The sequence below is a fragment of the Hyperolius riggenbachi genome, chromosome 3 (assembly GCF_040937935.1).
Source record: "Hyperolius riggenbachi isolate aHypRig1 chromosome 3, aHypRig1.pri, whole genome shotgun sequence".
Lineage (NCBI taxonomy): Eukaryota > Metazoa > Chordata > Amphibia > Anura > Hyperoliidae > Hyperolius > Hyperolius riggenbachi.
Window position 1 is genome coordinate 317,892,688 of NC_090648.1, and position 17,242 is coordinate 317,909,929.

General features: G+C 43.8%; 2 protein-coding genes across 9 annotated transcripts in view; one reads left to right on the plus strand and one right to left on the minus strand.

The window, feature by feature from the left end:
* The window catches only part of KICS2 (KICSTOR subunit 2), a 68,736-nt gene extending 57,519 nt beyond the window's left edge, over positions 1 to 11,217 (plus strand). For 2 of the 4 annotated variants that reach the window (XR_011030444.1, XR_011030443.1), the window contains one exon: positions 11,135 to 11,217. The gene's annotated coding sequence lies outside the window, so the exon portion shown is untranslated. The remainder of the gene's footprint in view (positions 1 to 11,134) is intronic. The other 2 variants (XR_011030445.1, XR_011030446.1) reach the window with 2 other exon arrangements.
* Positions 6,297 to 17,242, minus strand: part of SRGAP1 (SLIT-ROBO Rho GTPase activating protein 1) — a 220,951-nt gene continuing 210,005 nt past the window's right edge. For 3 of the 5 annotated variants that reach the window (XM_068276768.1, XM_068276770.1, XM_068276773.1), the window contains 3 exons: positions 15,493 to 15,627; positions 12,383 to 12,728; positions 6,297 to 9,299 (listed from right to left, as the gene is read on the minus strand). In XM_068276768.1, the coding sequence (XP_068132869.1) occupies positions 8,916 to 9,299; positions 12,383 to 12,728; positions 15,493 to 15,627 (865 nt within the window). In that variant the 3' untranslated portion in view covers positions 6,297 to 8,915. The remainder of the gene's footprint in view (positions 9,300 to 12,382; positions 12,729 to 15,492; positions 15,628 to 17,242) is intronic. The other 2 variants (XM_068276769.1, XM_068276772.1) reach the window with 1 other exon arrangement.

Sequence of the window (17,242 nt, forward strand, 5' to 3'; positions counted from 1 at the left end):
CAGCTGTTCTGGTAATACCAGCCTGCCTGGGCAGAGGGGGGTAAAATGGATTGCATGTCAGTGATTGCTTAAGTTCCCCTACATAAGGATGGCTAACAATTGAGATAAACCATTATGCCAGTGTGAAAAAGATGTTCTCCAAAATGTCACTGTTATGTGCCATTGTTAAGCTATAATTTAAAATCTGTTTAGCCATACATGAGTCAATAGTGATCGATAACTCTACCAATCAAAATCTGTTGTAACAAATTCTGAAATGTAGCAAATTAATTTCTATGTAATCTCACTCTGCCTTATAAGTTTTTTTTGCAACCAAATAACTAAATGTCTTATTCATAAACTGCTCAAATTTAATTGTAAGTTTATTAGTTGGAAAGATGACAGTGCATAGCTTACAGATAGTCAATCAAATTGATCAGATTTGTAAGGAAAATAAATCAATTTACATGGCTGCCTTTAAACAATGTTCTAGCTTGGTCTTAACTACCTAAAGACCACGTCATGCCAGCCCTAGGACCACCTAATACCAATTTGCATCTAGTCCTGGGGCTGCCTATTGCAGATCGCACGCATCTCCTCTTGGAAGGTAGAGCGGACCTCCATCAGTCTCCCAGCGGCGATCGCTGTTAGACAGCTATTTGCTCGCTTCAGCGCTGCAATCTAAGACAGCGCTATACAGGGGACAGCAGTGTCACTCAGCAGTCCCCTCCAGAGGCAGGAAAGCGATCTGCTGTGATTGGCTAAAGCTACAAGTAGCTTTGGATGTCTCTATGAGCTTGCCACTAGGATTTTGACCGAAACTGCTTCAGCTCCTTCATGTTGGATGGTTTTTGCTTGTCAATAGCAATCTTCAAGCCTGGGAACATTATCTACTGGACTGAGGTCTGGACTTTGACTGGTCCATTACAAAACATTTAAAGATTTTCCCTTAATTAAAGCGGAACATACCATACCCCAGAATTTCTTCTTTGCTCTAAAAGATTATTTACAGCATATAATATACTAACACAATGTTTTTTTTTTTTTTTTTAGTAAATCAGCATTCAAAGGGTTACATCACAGGGCTGACTTTTTCTTCTGCAGGGAGAACCCGCATCCGAACTCCTTTTAACCACTTGCTGACCGCGCACTTATACCGCGCGTCGGCAAAGTGGCAGCTGCAGGACCAGCGACGCAGTTCTGCGTCGCCGGCTGCAGCCTAATTAATCAGGAAGCAGCCGCTCGCGCGAGCGGCTGCTTCCTGTCAATTCACGGCGGGGGGCTCCGTGAATAGCCTGCGGGCCGCCGATCGCGGCTCGCAGGCTAAATGTAAATACAAGCTGAAATAGCAGCGTTGTACGAATGTAAACAGTAGCAGCGTAGTACCAGATCAGCGATCCCCGGCCAGTCAGCGGCCGGGGATCGCTGTCACATGACAGGCAGGAGCCTGTTAGAGGCTGCACAGGACAGATCCGTTCCTGTGCAGCCTCGGATCTCCGGGGAAGGGAGGGAGGGGGGGAATTTCGCCGCGGAGGGGGGCTTTGAGGTGCCGCCCCCCCGCAACACACAGGCAGGAGCGATCAGACCCCCCCAGCACATCATCCCCCTAGTGGGGAAAAAAGGGGGGTGATCTGGTCGCTCTGCCTGCACCCTGATCTGTGCTGGGGGCTGTACAGCCCACCCAGCACAGATCAGCTAAAACAGCACTGGTCCTTAAGGGGGGGTAAAGGGTGGGTCCTCAAGTGGTTAAGCTTATCTTGTATTCACATTCTTTACTTGATACATTTATGTAAACATTCTCTGGCTGTGCAGGACTTCAGCTGATGAGTTCTGGGGTGAAACGCAGGTCAGAAATCACTGGTTGCTGCATTTACAACAGAATTACAACAGTTATGAATAAAATGCACCAGCAGCTTTAAAAATAAATTAACTGAACTTTGGGAAGTTATGTCTAAATGAATAATAATACTTGTGCACAAAACCAAATATAATTGTATGGGTTAAAAAAAGTAGGAAAACACATTTTTGTTGAAAATTTTGTCAAAATTTTAAACCGCTTGCCACTTGAGTGTTGCTTTAGCACTATGCTTCAGGTAATTGTCCTGCTGGAAGGTAAACCTGTCCCAGTCTCAAATCACTGGTAAACTGACAGGTTTTGCTCAAGAATATCCCTGTATATTTAGCACCATTCATCCTTCCCATGACTTGGACCAGTTGGTGGGTGGAGCCTGTCTCCATGAGCATGGCCACTCCATGCTGCTGATGTGAGAAGTGTCCTGAGCACCACATGGCTGGTGTTTGCGCCTACACTGTGCTAGTGGATTGTCCAGATCTACACATTGGTACCCATGGAACTGCTGAAGCTGTGAAAATTGGTTAGACTGTTGCCCACCTGAATAAGGAGGATATTGGTATGAACTTGTTTACCAGGGTCTTTCTTGACTAATCGCTGCTGTGCAGATAGACACACTGCTCCCTATGGCATGCTTAAAAGCGAGGACATAATGCTTAAAGCGGACCCAAACCAAACATTTTTTTTTTTATTAAAAATATTTAGTTGCACCACTCTGACACATACAAAGATAAATAAACACTCCTTCAAGCCTATGAGCATTTCAGTGCATGCTTTTCACTTTTCTCTTTTCATAACTAGGATTATACTGGGGGCAGCCATTAGCAATTCCTCCATTGCCGGACACCACCTACTTCACCAGTTTGACGGATTTTGTCCCGGCAATTTGGAAGGGAGGGGTTCCTCCAATAAATGTAAAATATTTTATATTTGTCGTCATGCAGCTGAAAAAAGGCTGCTATTTATTATTATAATTTAGAAAATAGATTTTATTTCTGAAATCTTGTATTTTTAATTTGGGTCCACTTTAAGCCATGCTGCTAACAAAATTGCACACTGCTCAGTGAATGTGTGGGCGCCCCGGCAGCATGCTTGTATGCATATGTGATGTACCGTATTTTTCGGACTATAAGACGCTCCGGACTATAAGACGCACCTAGGTTTAAAGGGCAAATACTAGGGAAAAAAAATATATATACTAAACCTGGGTGCATCCATGGTCCAGGAGTGTGTTATAGACTTTTCCTTCCCCCAAGATGTCTCTGTCCCACTGCCAAGCAACATTAACCCCTGCTGCCATCACAAACTATACTAAACTACATTTGATTTCACTAACCCCTGCTGTCCCCTCCCCCCAGCTACACTGCACTACACAACTTCCCCCCCCCCCCCCTCCCCAGCAACACTAACTAACCCATTCAATTACAGGAGATCTCACCAGCCTGGGTGGCAGCTGGGTCCGGTCTGGGTGTCCCTGTGGTCCATCAGCAGCACAAACGTGATCCACGGTGTTCCAAAGCAGCATAGGAGCAGCTGCTTTTATCATCCACAATGCTGTCCCAATGTAACTTTAAGCTCCCCAGCAGGCCCAGCAGCGCGATCCACAATGTCTAAGCGGCATAGGAGAAGCCGCAGTTATAATCCACTTGTCCTTTGATCTCCCCAGGGTGCCCCCGCAGCGCGATCCACAATGACAAGCGGCATAGGGAAAGCCGCTGTAATCATCCACATGTAATCCGCATGTAATCATTCTTTTTAATCCAGCCCAGTTGTCATCCGCAATGCTTTGTTCTTCAATGTTCTGATCCAGTCCAGCGTCAGCCCAGTAAGCCCTGCAGCAGCACGATCCCAGCTGCTAAAGTATCGGAACATCTACAGCCGCTATAGCGGCAATCCTCGGGGGCTTCCGTACTTGAGTTGTTTACTTCCGCTCTCATGACCCCCGGCGCACGTGCGCCGGGGTCATGTGATGACGCAGCTAAACAATTCAAGTACGGAAGCCCCCGAGGATTGCCGCCATAGCGGCTGAAGATGTTCCGATACTTTAGCAGCTGGGATAGTGCTGCTGCAGGGCTTACTGGGCTGACGCTGGACTGGATCAGAACATTGAAGAACAAAGCATTGCGGATGACAACTGGGCTGACGCTGGGCTGGATTAAAAAGAATGATTACATGCGGATGATTACAGCGGCTTTCCCTATGCCGCTTGTCATTGTGGATCGCGCTGCGGGGGCACCCTGGGGAGATCAAAGGACAAGTGGATTATAACTGCGGCTTCTCCTATGCCGTTTAGACATTGTGGATCGCGCTGATGCCGCTGCCACCCACTGCGGACTACCACTGCTACTGCTGCCATGCCACCCACTAGGAAAAAAGCACCAAGGTGGGTTATATTCGGACTATAAGACGCAGTCACTTTTTTCCCCCACTTTTGGGGGAGAAAAAGTGCGTCTTATAGTCCGAAAAATACGGTATGTGCCGGCTTAGCTTACACAGCTTTTATTGCTAATGCAAAAGTTATAGCACGTTATTCATGTGACATGTTAGCTCTGTGATTTTATTTTTTTTTATCACATTATGCTGGTTTTTGCATGCAATCAAGCCAAATGTGTAATTGCTGTCATTTATCAATCAATGTTTGATTTATCTATTATACATGCAGTGAACCCATGCCTATCCCTATATTTTCCTCCCTGTCCCTGCTGCTGAAAAACATCCCCACAGCATACTGGTGCCACCACCATGTTTCACTGTGGCGATGGTGTTCTTGGGGTGTGCACCAGACATAGCATTTTCCTTGGTGGCCAAAAACTTCTTTTAGACTCATCTGACCAGAGTACCTTCCTACATTCATTTGGGGAGTCACCCACATGCCTTTTGGCAAACTCAAAATGTGCCTTCTTATATTTAATGTTATGGTTTTTATCTGAACAATCTACCATAAAGCCAAGCTCTATGAAGTGTATGGCCTATTGTGGTCCTATGGACAGACACTTCAGTCTCCGGTGTGAAACTCTGCACCTCATGCACGCATGGGCTTCACTTGGAAGATTTATTGCGATTCTAAGCTTTGGATATTTTTTTTAAATCCAACCTGTATTCAAAAACTTTGTCCCCAACTTGTATGGAGACTACCTTTGTCTCCGTGGTATGGCCTCTTGCTTAGTGGCGTTAAAGTATATGGGGGCCTTTCAGAAAAGGAGCGGGACACTTGCACACAGGTTGACTTCATTTCACTAATTATGTGACTTTCGACTTTCTTTCAAAAAGTTTTTTGTAAGAAATTTTACAAAGACGACAAGCAAAATATATAAACATGAGTATTATATGGAAATATGATGTGACTTTTGAGGGTCTCTGCCTGTGAAACAATTAGGGAAAGACTGGTGCACTGGATGTAATTCCTGCCCCCTCCCAGTTATAATGGCTGCTAAGTCACATCTAAATGGGTTAAATCTTTTAAGGACCACTATTGCGAAAAAAGTAGGCAGTTAAAATCTGACAGGTTTTGGGCCAGTCCATCTCCTCATAGGATATTCTCAGTGTTTTTTAGTTTTCAACAGCATTTCCTGAACAGCAGTTTAATTGCCAATATAGTATGATACCAGCCAGCCTCCCTACTCACTGGCACACTATTTTGTCATTTAGGGCCTGTTTCCACCACACGCGTATTCTGGATGCAGAAAAACTGACTCTAATGAATGCCTATGGGCCTGTTTCCACTAAACACGATTTTCTGATGCAGATTTCCCATAGGCATTTATTGGAGTCAGTTTTCTGCATCCAAAATCTGCGTGTAGTGGAAATAAGCCCTAATACTTTGCAACTGTGATTCAGTGGTCCTTTAATGACCCACACTAAAGCTGAGGAGATGAACTTGATTTTTGATTGACCAAATGACAATCATTTTGCCATCAATCAAGCTAGCAATCTGCCTGGTAACATCCCCAGCCAGTGGGAGAAGTAGCTATTTCTCCTACTGCGGTTTCCTCTACCATGAATTAGATGATAAAGAAATCTCTCAGCTGGTGTTGAGCTACATTATATTTGACTTTATGAACAGCTGACGCAGTCTTTGTTCTAGCATGAGTCATATGCACTGGTACAGCAAGCATTATGTCTTTTTATGGAATATGCTTTTAGTGCGCATTTATCTGCTGTATCCCCCGCACATGCCATGATTTCACATTCATTCTGCTCCCTGACAGTCAGATGCATGTCACACCTACACATCAACTCACAACCAGACGTGTGACCTCAAGAGTTAACCCCCTTCATGCTATTCTGAGGAGTGTTGTACAGCTGAAGCATAAGGAAGCTTCAACCATATACCTTTTTTAGGATTCTAAAATACAACACCGTGGTAACTTGTAGCAATGAAATATCTTCTAGGACAGTGATGGCTAACCTTGGCACTCCACTCCAATTCTAACAACAAGTAATTGACAAACCTTAAGACAATGACTGACAGAACAATATTCTTTATTATAAAGAAAAACTATGGAGGAACAAACCTGGATGGATGTTTAAGCCTGTAATGGCACATGCCAAAATGTACAGTACTATACATAAAAGTGCATCATCACAACAGATTAACAGTAAGGATGTTTAAATGAAATCCACACTTTTTTTTCAGTCAATTTTACCTTTCTGAGAATGTGTGTCAGATGCCATGAAAATGGAATAAGTGGAGTAAAAAGTTGAAGGTCCTCTAAAATTTAAAGGCACTTTCACATGTACATACTACAGATGTACACTGACACAAATAATTAACAGTCGACCAAAAAAAGAAAAGTAAAATGCTAGCAGTACTGTAATTCAAACCGACAGATAAGAGACAATACATAAGCATGGCTGCAGGAGTGAGAGCCGCTCCCCATAGGCCATGCTAATGACTGGGATGTGCACAGCTCTGCGTGTACACAACCACCTACAGTACTGGTAATACCTAGAACCATCAATCTACACATGTAACTGGCAGTACACTCACCAGATGCAAGGTTTCTAATATAAATTTGTACTACACTAATTCTAATAAGTATTAAGCAGTCTATAGCAATTATTTAAACATACATTTTTCTTTCCCAAATGTTAAAAGACTTGTATTTATACCCATGATGTTGCACATACCAGAAGAAAGCACAGCGCTGGGGTTTAGCCCTGTGCTAGGACAACAGTAGTGAGTTCCAGTTTGTTCCTGTGAGTTGCTAGTGTCATCTATGACCACGTGAGGATAGTGCATAGAGCAGCCAGCTGGCTCATAGAGCTCCTGGCCTCAGCAATGAGGTATAGCACTTGTACACAATGACTGCCCTCTACATACTGGCTGCTTGTAGGGTCACTGGACTTATATACCACTTAGTAATAGTAATCATTTCAGCAATGTTAATGTGTTCAATTTTAGCATTGTTCACTTTACCTGCCCCAGTTACACAGGAGCATGGCTTCAAATAATTCTCCTGGATCTAGTTTTCTAAAGGCTTCATTCGCTACAGTGAATAGAACTGGAGCAGTCTATAGATAGTATGCAAGAGTAATCCCGGGTGAATAGCCAGCAAGCTCTGCTGCCTCCACCACACTTATCTGGGCCAATCTATTCTCATTTCAAGAGCTAACACTAATATCATTCTACCATGAGTGGATTAACCTGAAATCTATAAAAAAAAATTACAAATCATAGTTAAAAAAAAACAAAAAACCCTTAAGTGACAAATTGTTTGCAACTTATATACAACTCATATATACAACTAAATGATTAAAAAAAATACAAAAGGAATAAGATAGTACCTGCATTTGCTGATGTTTTCTGCCTAAGCTACACGGTAATATTACCTAGATTGTGCAGTTTGTACATTAGGAGACAAAAGTCATCTTTGCCATGTAGGTCTCACATAATTCAAGAAAGAAAAAAAATAACATAGCTATAAAATATTAGTAGATTAACAGGCAGATAAAGAAATATTTGCATCAATATGAGATGCAGGTTAAATTAATATATTATAAAACTTATGTCTGGGATACCCAACCACCTGCCATAATACTGCACTAATATTATATAATATAGACAGAACCAAACAAGGCTGCTTTTATTGCTCAGCAATCTGTGAAGTGGTTAATGATTCCAGGCTTTGGCAAGTGAATGATAAGTGAACCATGTGTGCGGCGAGGGGGAGGTTGTATCCTCCTCAGGCACCATATTGTATTGGTCAATAGTCAATGGTGTAGTGTTATTTCACAGCTCAGACTGCAGCATTGCACACGTTAATGCCCCATAGCAATATAAGGGGGGGAAACACTGATTATTCTAAATGAAACACCGCAGCCGATTGCCAATCACCCTTTAGCTTAACGGCACCCGCAGAATCATGCGTACAGCTAATGGTCTTCTAATGAGCAATCCAGCCAAGCACAAAAGTGTTTTTGCAGAGCGATAAATTGTTCATCTCTGTTTAATGTGTGTGCAAAATGTCTCTCTTCTATATAAAGCCATCTCTATACAAAGAGATGATTCCACATATACCTATTATAGGAACCACATGCAGTGCATACTGTACACATTTGCAGATTACTCTCCCCATTATAATGGAGATACACAGTTAGGAAAACTTTAAGAGTGGTTATATAGTATTGGATTCCATCCAGAGGCTTATTCACTCGCACAGATCTCTGTTACCGAGCAGGCAGTATGGCTGCAAAGGAATGTCATGTAATAGCTTTGTCATATTACTGCATCTGTTCTCTAAGCTGCTCTGCAGTACAAATAGGCCTCTGTCTTCATAGATATAAGACTCACTATGAGTTGTAATAAGGATATACCTACACTTTATGCACTACAGATGGAAATTCTTATTTATAAGTGGGAAGCCATTTGTGATCTGTTGCAAACTATACAATTTGTGCAGCATCAATTCTTCAAGTAATAACTATGTGTTTCTACCATTGTAAACAACACATAATACCGTCCAGTTAAAAAATAAAGAGAAAGTCTTAAATCACAGGTGTTTGTTCCTGTAAAATCATGGCATCTCCATTTAGAATTTCTATCAGGGTGGCAGTTTCTGGCCCAGGTTGTCACTGTGTCACATTACATGGTGCAGGACTTATCTGCTGCCCCCGGGGAAGGCTGTGATGAGGCTCCTATGCCAGGGTTAGTTTTTGGAAGGACAACAGGTTTTGGTCTTAGAGCTGGTGGCTTCAGCTGAACTCCCATTCTAGGTGTCACCAAAGGCTTGAAGGTGCTCATTGTGTCACTGGATGTGCTGGTACTGCGCCGGATTAGTGGCTCAGTGTTCTTCAGCAAGACGTTGTGGTGAGGGCTAATGGACTCTGCTGATGGAGATGAGGTGGGGGAGTTCTTGATCTGTTCCAATGTATCCAGCACTACATCTGGGGCATGCTTGGCTGTACTCTGCCGCTCTAATTCACGGAGCTCATTAAGAGCGGTGTTCATGGTTTCCTCTATGTCCTGCTTAAGATATAAAGAGATTAATGTTAGACCACAGTCTCCTAGTGCTTTTATTAAACATACAGATTTACAAGTGGGCTGAGCTAATAGGTCTGCATCAAGCAATCTGCAGCAGCTACACAGCAAAGAACGCTTATACTCTGATCCAAGCAGCATTTATAAACCTAATGGGAGCTGCTTAACCACTTAAGGACTGCGGTGTTAATCCCCCCCCCCCTAGTGACCAGGCTATTTTTACTTAATTGGGCCATTGCAGCTTTAAGGCAAAGCTGCAGGCCTGTACAACTCAGCTCACAAGTGATTCCCCCTCCTTTTCTCCCCACTAACAGAGCTCTCTGTTGGTGGGGTCTGATCGTCCCCACATTTTTTTTTAATACATATTTATGTTTGTTATTTTTCAATAAACTTTAATTTTTTTTTTTTTTTTTTTACTCTCCCTCCCTCCCTCCCCCCTGCTGGCCAATCACGCGATCGGCTGTCATAGGCTTCTGCCTATGAGAGCCGTTCGCTCTCTTGTCCTCCAGGGGGACAGCAGTGTCACACGGCTGTCCCCAGTACAGCGCTGCTGCTGATCGCAGCGCTGTACAAAGCAGCGAATCCACCATCTAATAGTCTCCCGAGCGGCGATTGCCGCACGGAGACTGAAGGCGGGGCGGAGCTCCGCCCCACGAGCAGGAGATGCGCGCGATCTCCTGCTAGCCCCATAGAGGACAGTTCACGCCAATGGGCGGAGTGGTCCTGGGGCTGCCGCACTGCTCACGCCAATGGGCGTGGAGTGGTCCTGGGGCTGCCGCACTACTCACGCCAATGGGCGTGGAGTGGTCCTGGGGCTGCTGCACTGCTCACGCCAATTGGCGTGGAGCAGTCGGCAAGTGGTTAAGGAGTGCGATTTAAATACAACATGTAAAAGTACACCTGAAGTGAGAGGGATATTAAGGCTGCCATACTGATTTCCTTTTAAACCATACCAGTTGCCTGGCTATCCTACTGATCATTCTAGCATCAGTAGTGTCTGAAACAGGCATGTGGTATATCCATTCAGACTTTAGTCAAACATCTGATCTGCATGCTTGTTCAGGGTCTATGGCTAAAAGTATTAATAATACGAACAATTGTATAGCACTTTTCTCTAGATGGACTGAAAGCGCTCAAGAGCTACAGCCACTGGGTTGTGATCAAGAGGCCACCCTACAGTGTTAGGGAGTCTTGCCTTAAACTCCTTACTGAATAGGTACTGACCTAGCAAGGATTCAAACCCTGGTCTCCCATGTCAAAGGCAGAGCCCTTAACCAGTACACTATCCAGCCATATTAGAGGCAGAGGATCAAGAGAACAGCCAGGTACATTGTTTAAAAGGAAATATATATAAAACAAACTTCCATTTCCCTCTTACTTCAAGTGTCCTTTAAAGTGAAACTGACAACGACAGACATCTCAGGTACCATACCTATCTGGGGCTTCCTTAAAGTCGATAGCTTGTAAAGAATAAATGCTCTACCTGATAATTTCGCCGCTCTGGTGTGCTTTTTTACTGTTTTTTATCCATTATTGCTCCAGGAAAAATCAAATATGGCCACTGGCTCATATCCCTTCTGCTTCCGGGTTATGAGTTGTTCTGGATGTGCTGTCTAGGCTATATGAGACTAGGCTGCTATTTAGGCTATACAAGAAAGGCTGCTGCAGCCTTTCATCTGTGTGCTTTCATTTTGGTATGATGTGCAGCTGCCTGTAGGAAGTGTCTCTCATAGGAATAAAACTCCAGTCATCATCATTATCTATGCAGACAGAGTGTACACAGAGCACACAGATCATATTGCAGTAACACTTATCTGTTTCAGAGATTCTCTCTCAGCAGCAGCAGCCCCTCCCATGTCATCACAGCTCTCAGTATGCAAAGCAGGAAATCTGAGCCAGGAGGGGGAAGGCTTGGGCTTGAAAAGACTCCACAGAAGCGTGACTCAGCTATAATGATTCCAGGTCAAACCTAGACTGAGCCAGTCGGGGATTCTTATCACAGCTGATAATAGACTAATTAAGCAGGTAAGAATGAAACTAAAAGCAGGGTAGGTGTTTACTGTCATGTTCCCACTGATAAAATGTAATAAAATACATGAGGGTGCTTCGTCTCTGGTTCTCTTTAAGCCTTCTCGACATCTCCTCAGGTGGTTCCTGTCCCCCGCAGTATGGCCTGGTAGCCTTGCTGAGTTGCACTTCACTGCGAATGCGCAGCCGTGTCCTCGTTCCCGGGAGCATTCTGTGCCTGTGCAATACATTGGCGCCCCTGGATAGTGCTGTATAGCATGAACTAATTCCCGCAGGGCGATTGTTTTGCGGTTTTTGGTTTTGAAAGTTCACTTGGTTGATGCACACATGCTTTTTCTCTGATTATAGTTACCTGTGCAATACACTCCCAGGCATAAAAGCGCGACAAGGGGTACATGCGTGACGAAGCACAACTCAGCCAGGCCATACTGCGGCCCCATGCATGCAAGTATGGTACCTGAGAGGTCTTTCATCTAAGGTACCCTTTAACAAAAACTTTCTGCATGCAGCTATTCACAAAAATACACAGTATACATTCTCACTTCAACAAAGACACCTCAGTTGGACATATTAAAATACATAATTAGTTGGCCACATCTGTTTAGAGGAGCTCACTAATGATACAATCTTGATTGTACAATCTTACCACTTGTATGAAATATAAGGAACGACCTAAAGTATTCATTTGAAGTATTTCAACTTTTACCCTTCTACTACATAGACTAGGTAAAATAAAACAATCAAGATGTTATCATTGATCTTCCCTTATCCCAGACACAAAAAACAGATTGGTCTCCACCCAATCTCATACCCTACTTATATAAACCTTACTTTAACGAATACAAATGATGCATTGCATTAATCGCAAGCACCATATTCAGCCTCTGTCCAGCCAAATCCTCAGCACCTGTTGTGTACACACCAAATGCCAGCACCAAAATGAAATGCTCTGAGCTAACGTGCTGTATTATCTAACCCATTTTTAAAGAGCAGCATACTCCTATGTATTCTCATCCATACTTGCTTTCCTTCCCTTTACATACCTGAGCAATAGTTTCTGGGTCAAGGGTCTTGTGGTCATTAAAGTTAGTGTACTGCCCTGATGATGTAGATCTTCGTATAGGAGGGCTTTCAATCTTTTTCAGAGAATCATGCCTGCTGATGTTGGTCAGACTTCCATGTCCTGGTTTCCGTCTACGCTCTGGGCTGTCTGTGTTCAAGTTGCGATTCTGCAAGAGGGCACGAGGGCTACAATGACTTAAAATATTGGAAGATCCAGTTTCCACTGATGTGCTGTTCAGAGGCTGCGGTGGATGTACTGGACAATGGCTATCGCTAGTTCTGATGGAACGTCGAGAGGGAGGAGGTGGATCAGCTCTTCGTCTTTGTCTAGAACAGTGATGAGAACAAAATAAACTCATTTTTATGTTAAAGGCCTCTTCAGACCATTTTATTTCAGCCTGGCTACTCCCTTAATGTCCCATGAATGTAGCAAGATAAGATTAAATGTGTTAAAAAGGCTGTAATGGTGGCTTTACATCACTCAATGTGCCATCAGATTGATCATCAGATAGAGCCCTCCTGGACTGAATCTGATCAGAGAGGGATCTATTTCCTGCCCATACACTGAACACCGTCCTGCTGCCATCCCCCCAAGTTTGTACTGTATGTGTGCCCCCCACCCCCCATGCAGTTTTGGAGGCTCACCTGTCACACATCCTGACCTCCATTCACCTCACCACAAGCACCTGTATCACGTGACTCCAGCGTATGCAGTGATGTCACTTCATGCATTGGTGTCTTGTGGTAGAGGTGCTCACGGTGACGCTGGACAAGGCTGGAATTCAGGCCGGTGTGATAGGTGAGCCTTCAACACTCCACATGGGCACCAGGGAAAGGGCGGGGGGGGGGGGGGGCTAAACAACACACTCAGACTTGGGAGGACTCCGCCATGGAGCCCATGGGTAACCGCGATATTGAACGCAGTTATCGCCACACCATCCGATCGAGCCCTTGCAACTGAGATTTTCCAGTATTCCCGATTGGTCCTTTCTACCGATTTTGGCCAATCGATTGGGTGGACATGTTGCAGTATCGATTCTCATCCAATCTGATAAAATTATCAGATTAAAAGGTCCCATGGCCAACAAAATCGAGGTATTTATAGGCGCCCGAAATATCTTCTCTTTGGCTAAACAGGTGCAGGTATATCACTGCTTCATGTTGGAGACCAGTTTTCATCAGGATCTCCAAGCTTGCCTGCATTTCCCTCTTGGTATCCGGGACATGCGAGTTTCTTGCAGCATAGCGTTTGTGCATTTGGATTGCACGGAGAATAATGTTTCCACATGTGATGCTGCTCATGATATGGGACACGTGCTGAATATGCCCCACACTGACTGCAATCAATCTGTCGTAAAATCGCATGCAAATTGCTTTTGCACACAATATGAAGATCTGCAAAATTTGAACTGTGGAAAAGTATATAAAAATCTTTGTCTGATATCTGCATCTCCTCATGCTCTTAAAGGAAAACTGTACCGAGAGGGATATGGAGGCTGCCATATTTTATTTATTTTTAAGCAATACTAGTTGCCTGGCTATCCTGTGGATCCTTTGCCTCTAATGTAGACCCTGAATAAGCATGCAGCAGATCAGGGGTTTCTGACATTACAGTCAGATCTGACAAGATTAGCTTCATGCTTGTTTCTGGTGTTATTCAGACACTACTGCAGCCAAATAGATTAGCAGAGCTGTCAGGCAACTGGTGGTGTTTAAAAGGAAATAAATGTGGCAGTTGTCCTTTAAATGACCTGTAAATCCAAGGCCTTAGTAAAGAGACTCAGAAGTAATAGTTAACTAGGTCCATCTGGGCATACACAGCCCAGTTGCAGTCATTATACAATCATGTTGGTTGGTGTATGGAGTCCAATTGGCCATATTGTGGTTCAATATATGCAAATGTGTCCTGTGATGGAAAGGGGTCTGCTTTATAAGTTTAAGAGAGTACAACACTGTATTGTTTAACCCTCTGGGGACCCGCCTGCCTAACCCCCCTTAAAAGAGGAACTCCAGTGAAAATAATGTAATAAAAAAAGTGCTTCATTTTTACAATAATTATGTATAAATGATTTAGTCAGTGTTTTCCCATTGTAAAATCTTTCCTCTCCTTGATTTACATTCTGATATTTATCACATGATTACATTTTTACTGTTGGCAGAGATGTACCGTAGCTGCTGCATGCTTTTTTGGCAGTTGGAAACAGCTGTAAACAGCCATTTCCCACAATGCAACAAGGTTCACAGACAGGAAACTGCCAGGAGTACCACGGTCCTCAGAGTTTCTTGTGGGAGGGGTTTCACCACAATATCAGTCATACAGCGCCCCCTGATGGTCTGTTTGTGAAGAGGTATAGATCTCTCATGTAAAAGGGGGTATCAGCTACTGATTGGGATAAAGTTCTATTATTGGTCGAAGTTTCTCTTTAAGGACCAGGCCATTTTACATGCTGGGGCAGCGCATTTGGGGGTGGGGTCATGCAGCGGATTCCTACAGTGGCCGGCTAGGAATGGTGTCCCCTGTGTGGCCAGGTGTCTCCCTGTATTGCCAGCAGCCTTTACTCACCTCCCCGGCTCCAGCGATGAGCAGCTCTAGCCAGCATCCTCGCTTGCACTGCCATTAAGTTCTGGGTTACGGCTTGATGACTTCATCAAGCTGGGACTGACACTTAAAGCAGAGCAAGCGGGGATTATGGCTAGAGCGGAGGAGTGCGACAATCATCGGGGGAACATCTTCACTTCAGATCGCCGCTGCCAATAGTGATCACTAGGCAATCGCGATGGCTCCTGATCACTGAGGGGAGCTGTCAGCTGTCATATGACAGCTTAACCACCCCTCTTGGTTGCGCACGATCGCGACAGGAACGGAAATGGCAGGTGGCATAAATCCTACGGAGCATCAGGCTTAGACAGCCACAAGTGCAGCGTAGGATTTACTTGCGGCGGTCCCAAGAAGGTTAAAGTGGTTTACACAAAACCATTTTGTGTAAAAAGTTGCAATAGCTTATTTGTCATTATTTTAAAACCAATGTCAATCTGTATTAATCCTCATCTAAAAAACAATTTCTGCACCATTTACTGTGGTAGCCCTTACCTTCCAGAATACAAGTCGGGGGTTCGGTCAGTGGGTGAAGTGATGTCCTTGCATGATGACTTGTCATCAGTCACTGGACCACTGCTGGCTTCACTATCAGCCTTCTGGCTCAGAGAATCAGAAAAAGCATCATCCCTACGAGGAACATAAATATTAATGTTTAATTTACTCCAAGTACATCTGCCCACCTCAGTACATTAGAATGATTCTTTATTCCCCTGAAGGTCGCTACTAATGATTCAATCTTTATTATCCAATCGTACAACTTCTATATACCGTAATGAGTGACTACCTAAAGTATATTCACTCAATTTACCCTTTAGTAAGACTATACAATTAAGACTGTATCATTACTATACACCTTCAAACCATTTTCTTGCTTTACTGAGCCGATTTGTAACCACAACAAGAAATAGATAGAGGCGCATTGCCACTATTGGACCTTTTTGAGCTTGCACTCCTTGCCTGATGAAGCGGGTTATACCTGCGAAACGCGTTTCGGAGTGCCAAATAAATTGTTATTTGCGATTTGAACAATCTCGATTGTCCATCATTTCAGGAGAAAGTCCACCTGTACTCCTCCTTTTTAGTTGTTTTTAGATCATTTTAACCTGGCTGGCGCCTCCGTCAAATTTGCACAACAAGAAATAGGACTGGTTGGTACGGACAAGCATCATAAATTCTGCTCACCCATGAGGCCTGGGGCTATAGCTTATCTCTCACAAGAAAAGGTTGATTCGAGACCAGCACTAGGGATAAGTGTTCGAATTCAGAACGGTATTCTGAATGCTTCTGTTCAAAAAACTTGAATATTTACATATACGGACCTCGGTGGAGGTGGATGGGGTTAACTCCCTTGACAACAACTCTGGCAACTGCGCTCCTGTCACGTTCCAACTCTCTTGATATTTTTTCCTTCCTGCTGTGAAGAAGTAAGTATCAGAGAGCTGGAATGTGACATGGAGTGCAGCAGCCAGAGGTGAAGACAAGGGCAAGTTCACCCCTTCCTGCCAGGTTCGACATATGTAACTATTCAGGTTCTGGACTGAAGCATTTGGTACGTCATTCCAAATTTGAACGCCGATACCTAGTACCCACTAATCTGGTTACAAATATCACATGGCTAGAGATGGTGACAGCTGACCAATGGGGGGAGCTTAATGAGGCAGGAAGGGGTGGGCACAATTTACAACACAGGCCAGAGTCTCCATACACAGAGGCCTCTTTTGAAAGAACAGCTGGAGGCAGTGAATTCACTACCTGTCAGTTGCTCCTGTTTACCGGCTTGATAGAGTTTGGCAAGGGTTGTGCAAATGCCTTCCACCCTATGGAGTTGCATCTGGGCATGTCTGTTAGCGTCAGATGCTTGGCTGCCGGGTAACACCACCATGTGTAAAATGGACACACTCTGTGTTAGCAGACTGCATGTAATTGCAGACTCAAATTATTATTTATTGTATTTATAAAGTGCCACATATTATGCAGTGCTGGACAATAAATAAATATGATGGACAATAAATACATATTGACTATGGTAGGGACTAGATTGTGAGCCCCTCTGAGGGACAGTTAGTGAAAAGACAATATATACTCTGTACAGGCTGCGTAATATGTTGGCGCTATATAAATACTTAAATAAATAAAAATAAATGATACAAAGGATGACAGACGTAACAAGGTTATACAACATAGGACAAAACTATACAAGGCAAACAGGGTACAAAATACATGATCATGTAGGGATCATGTT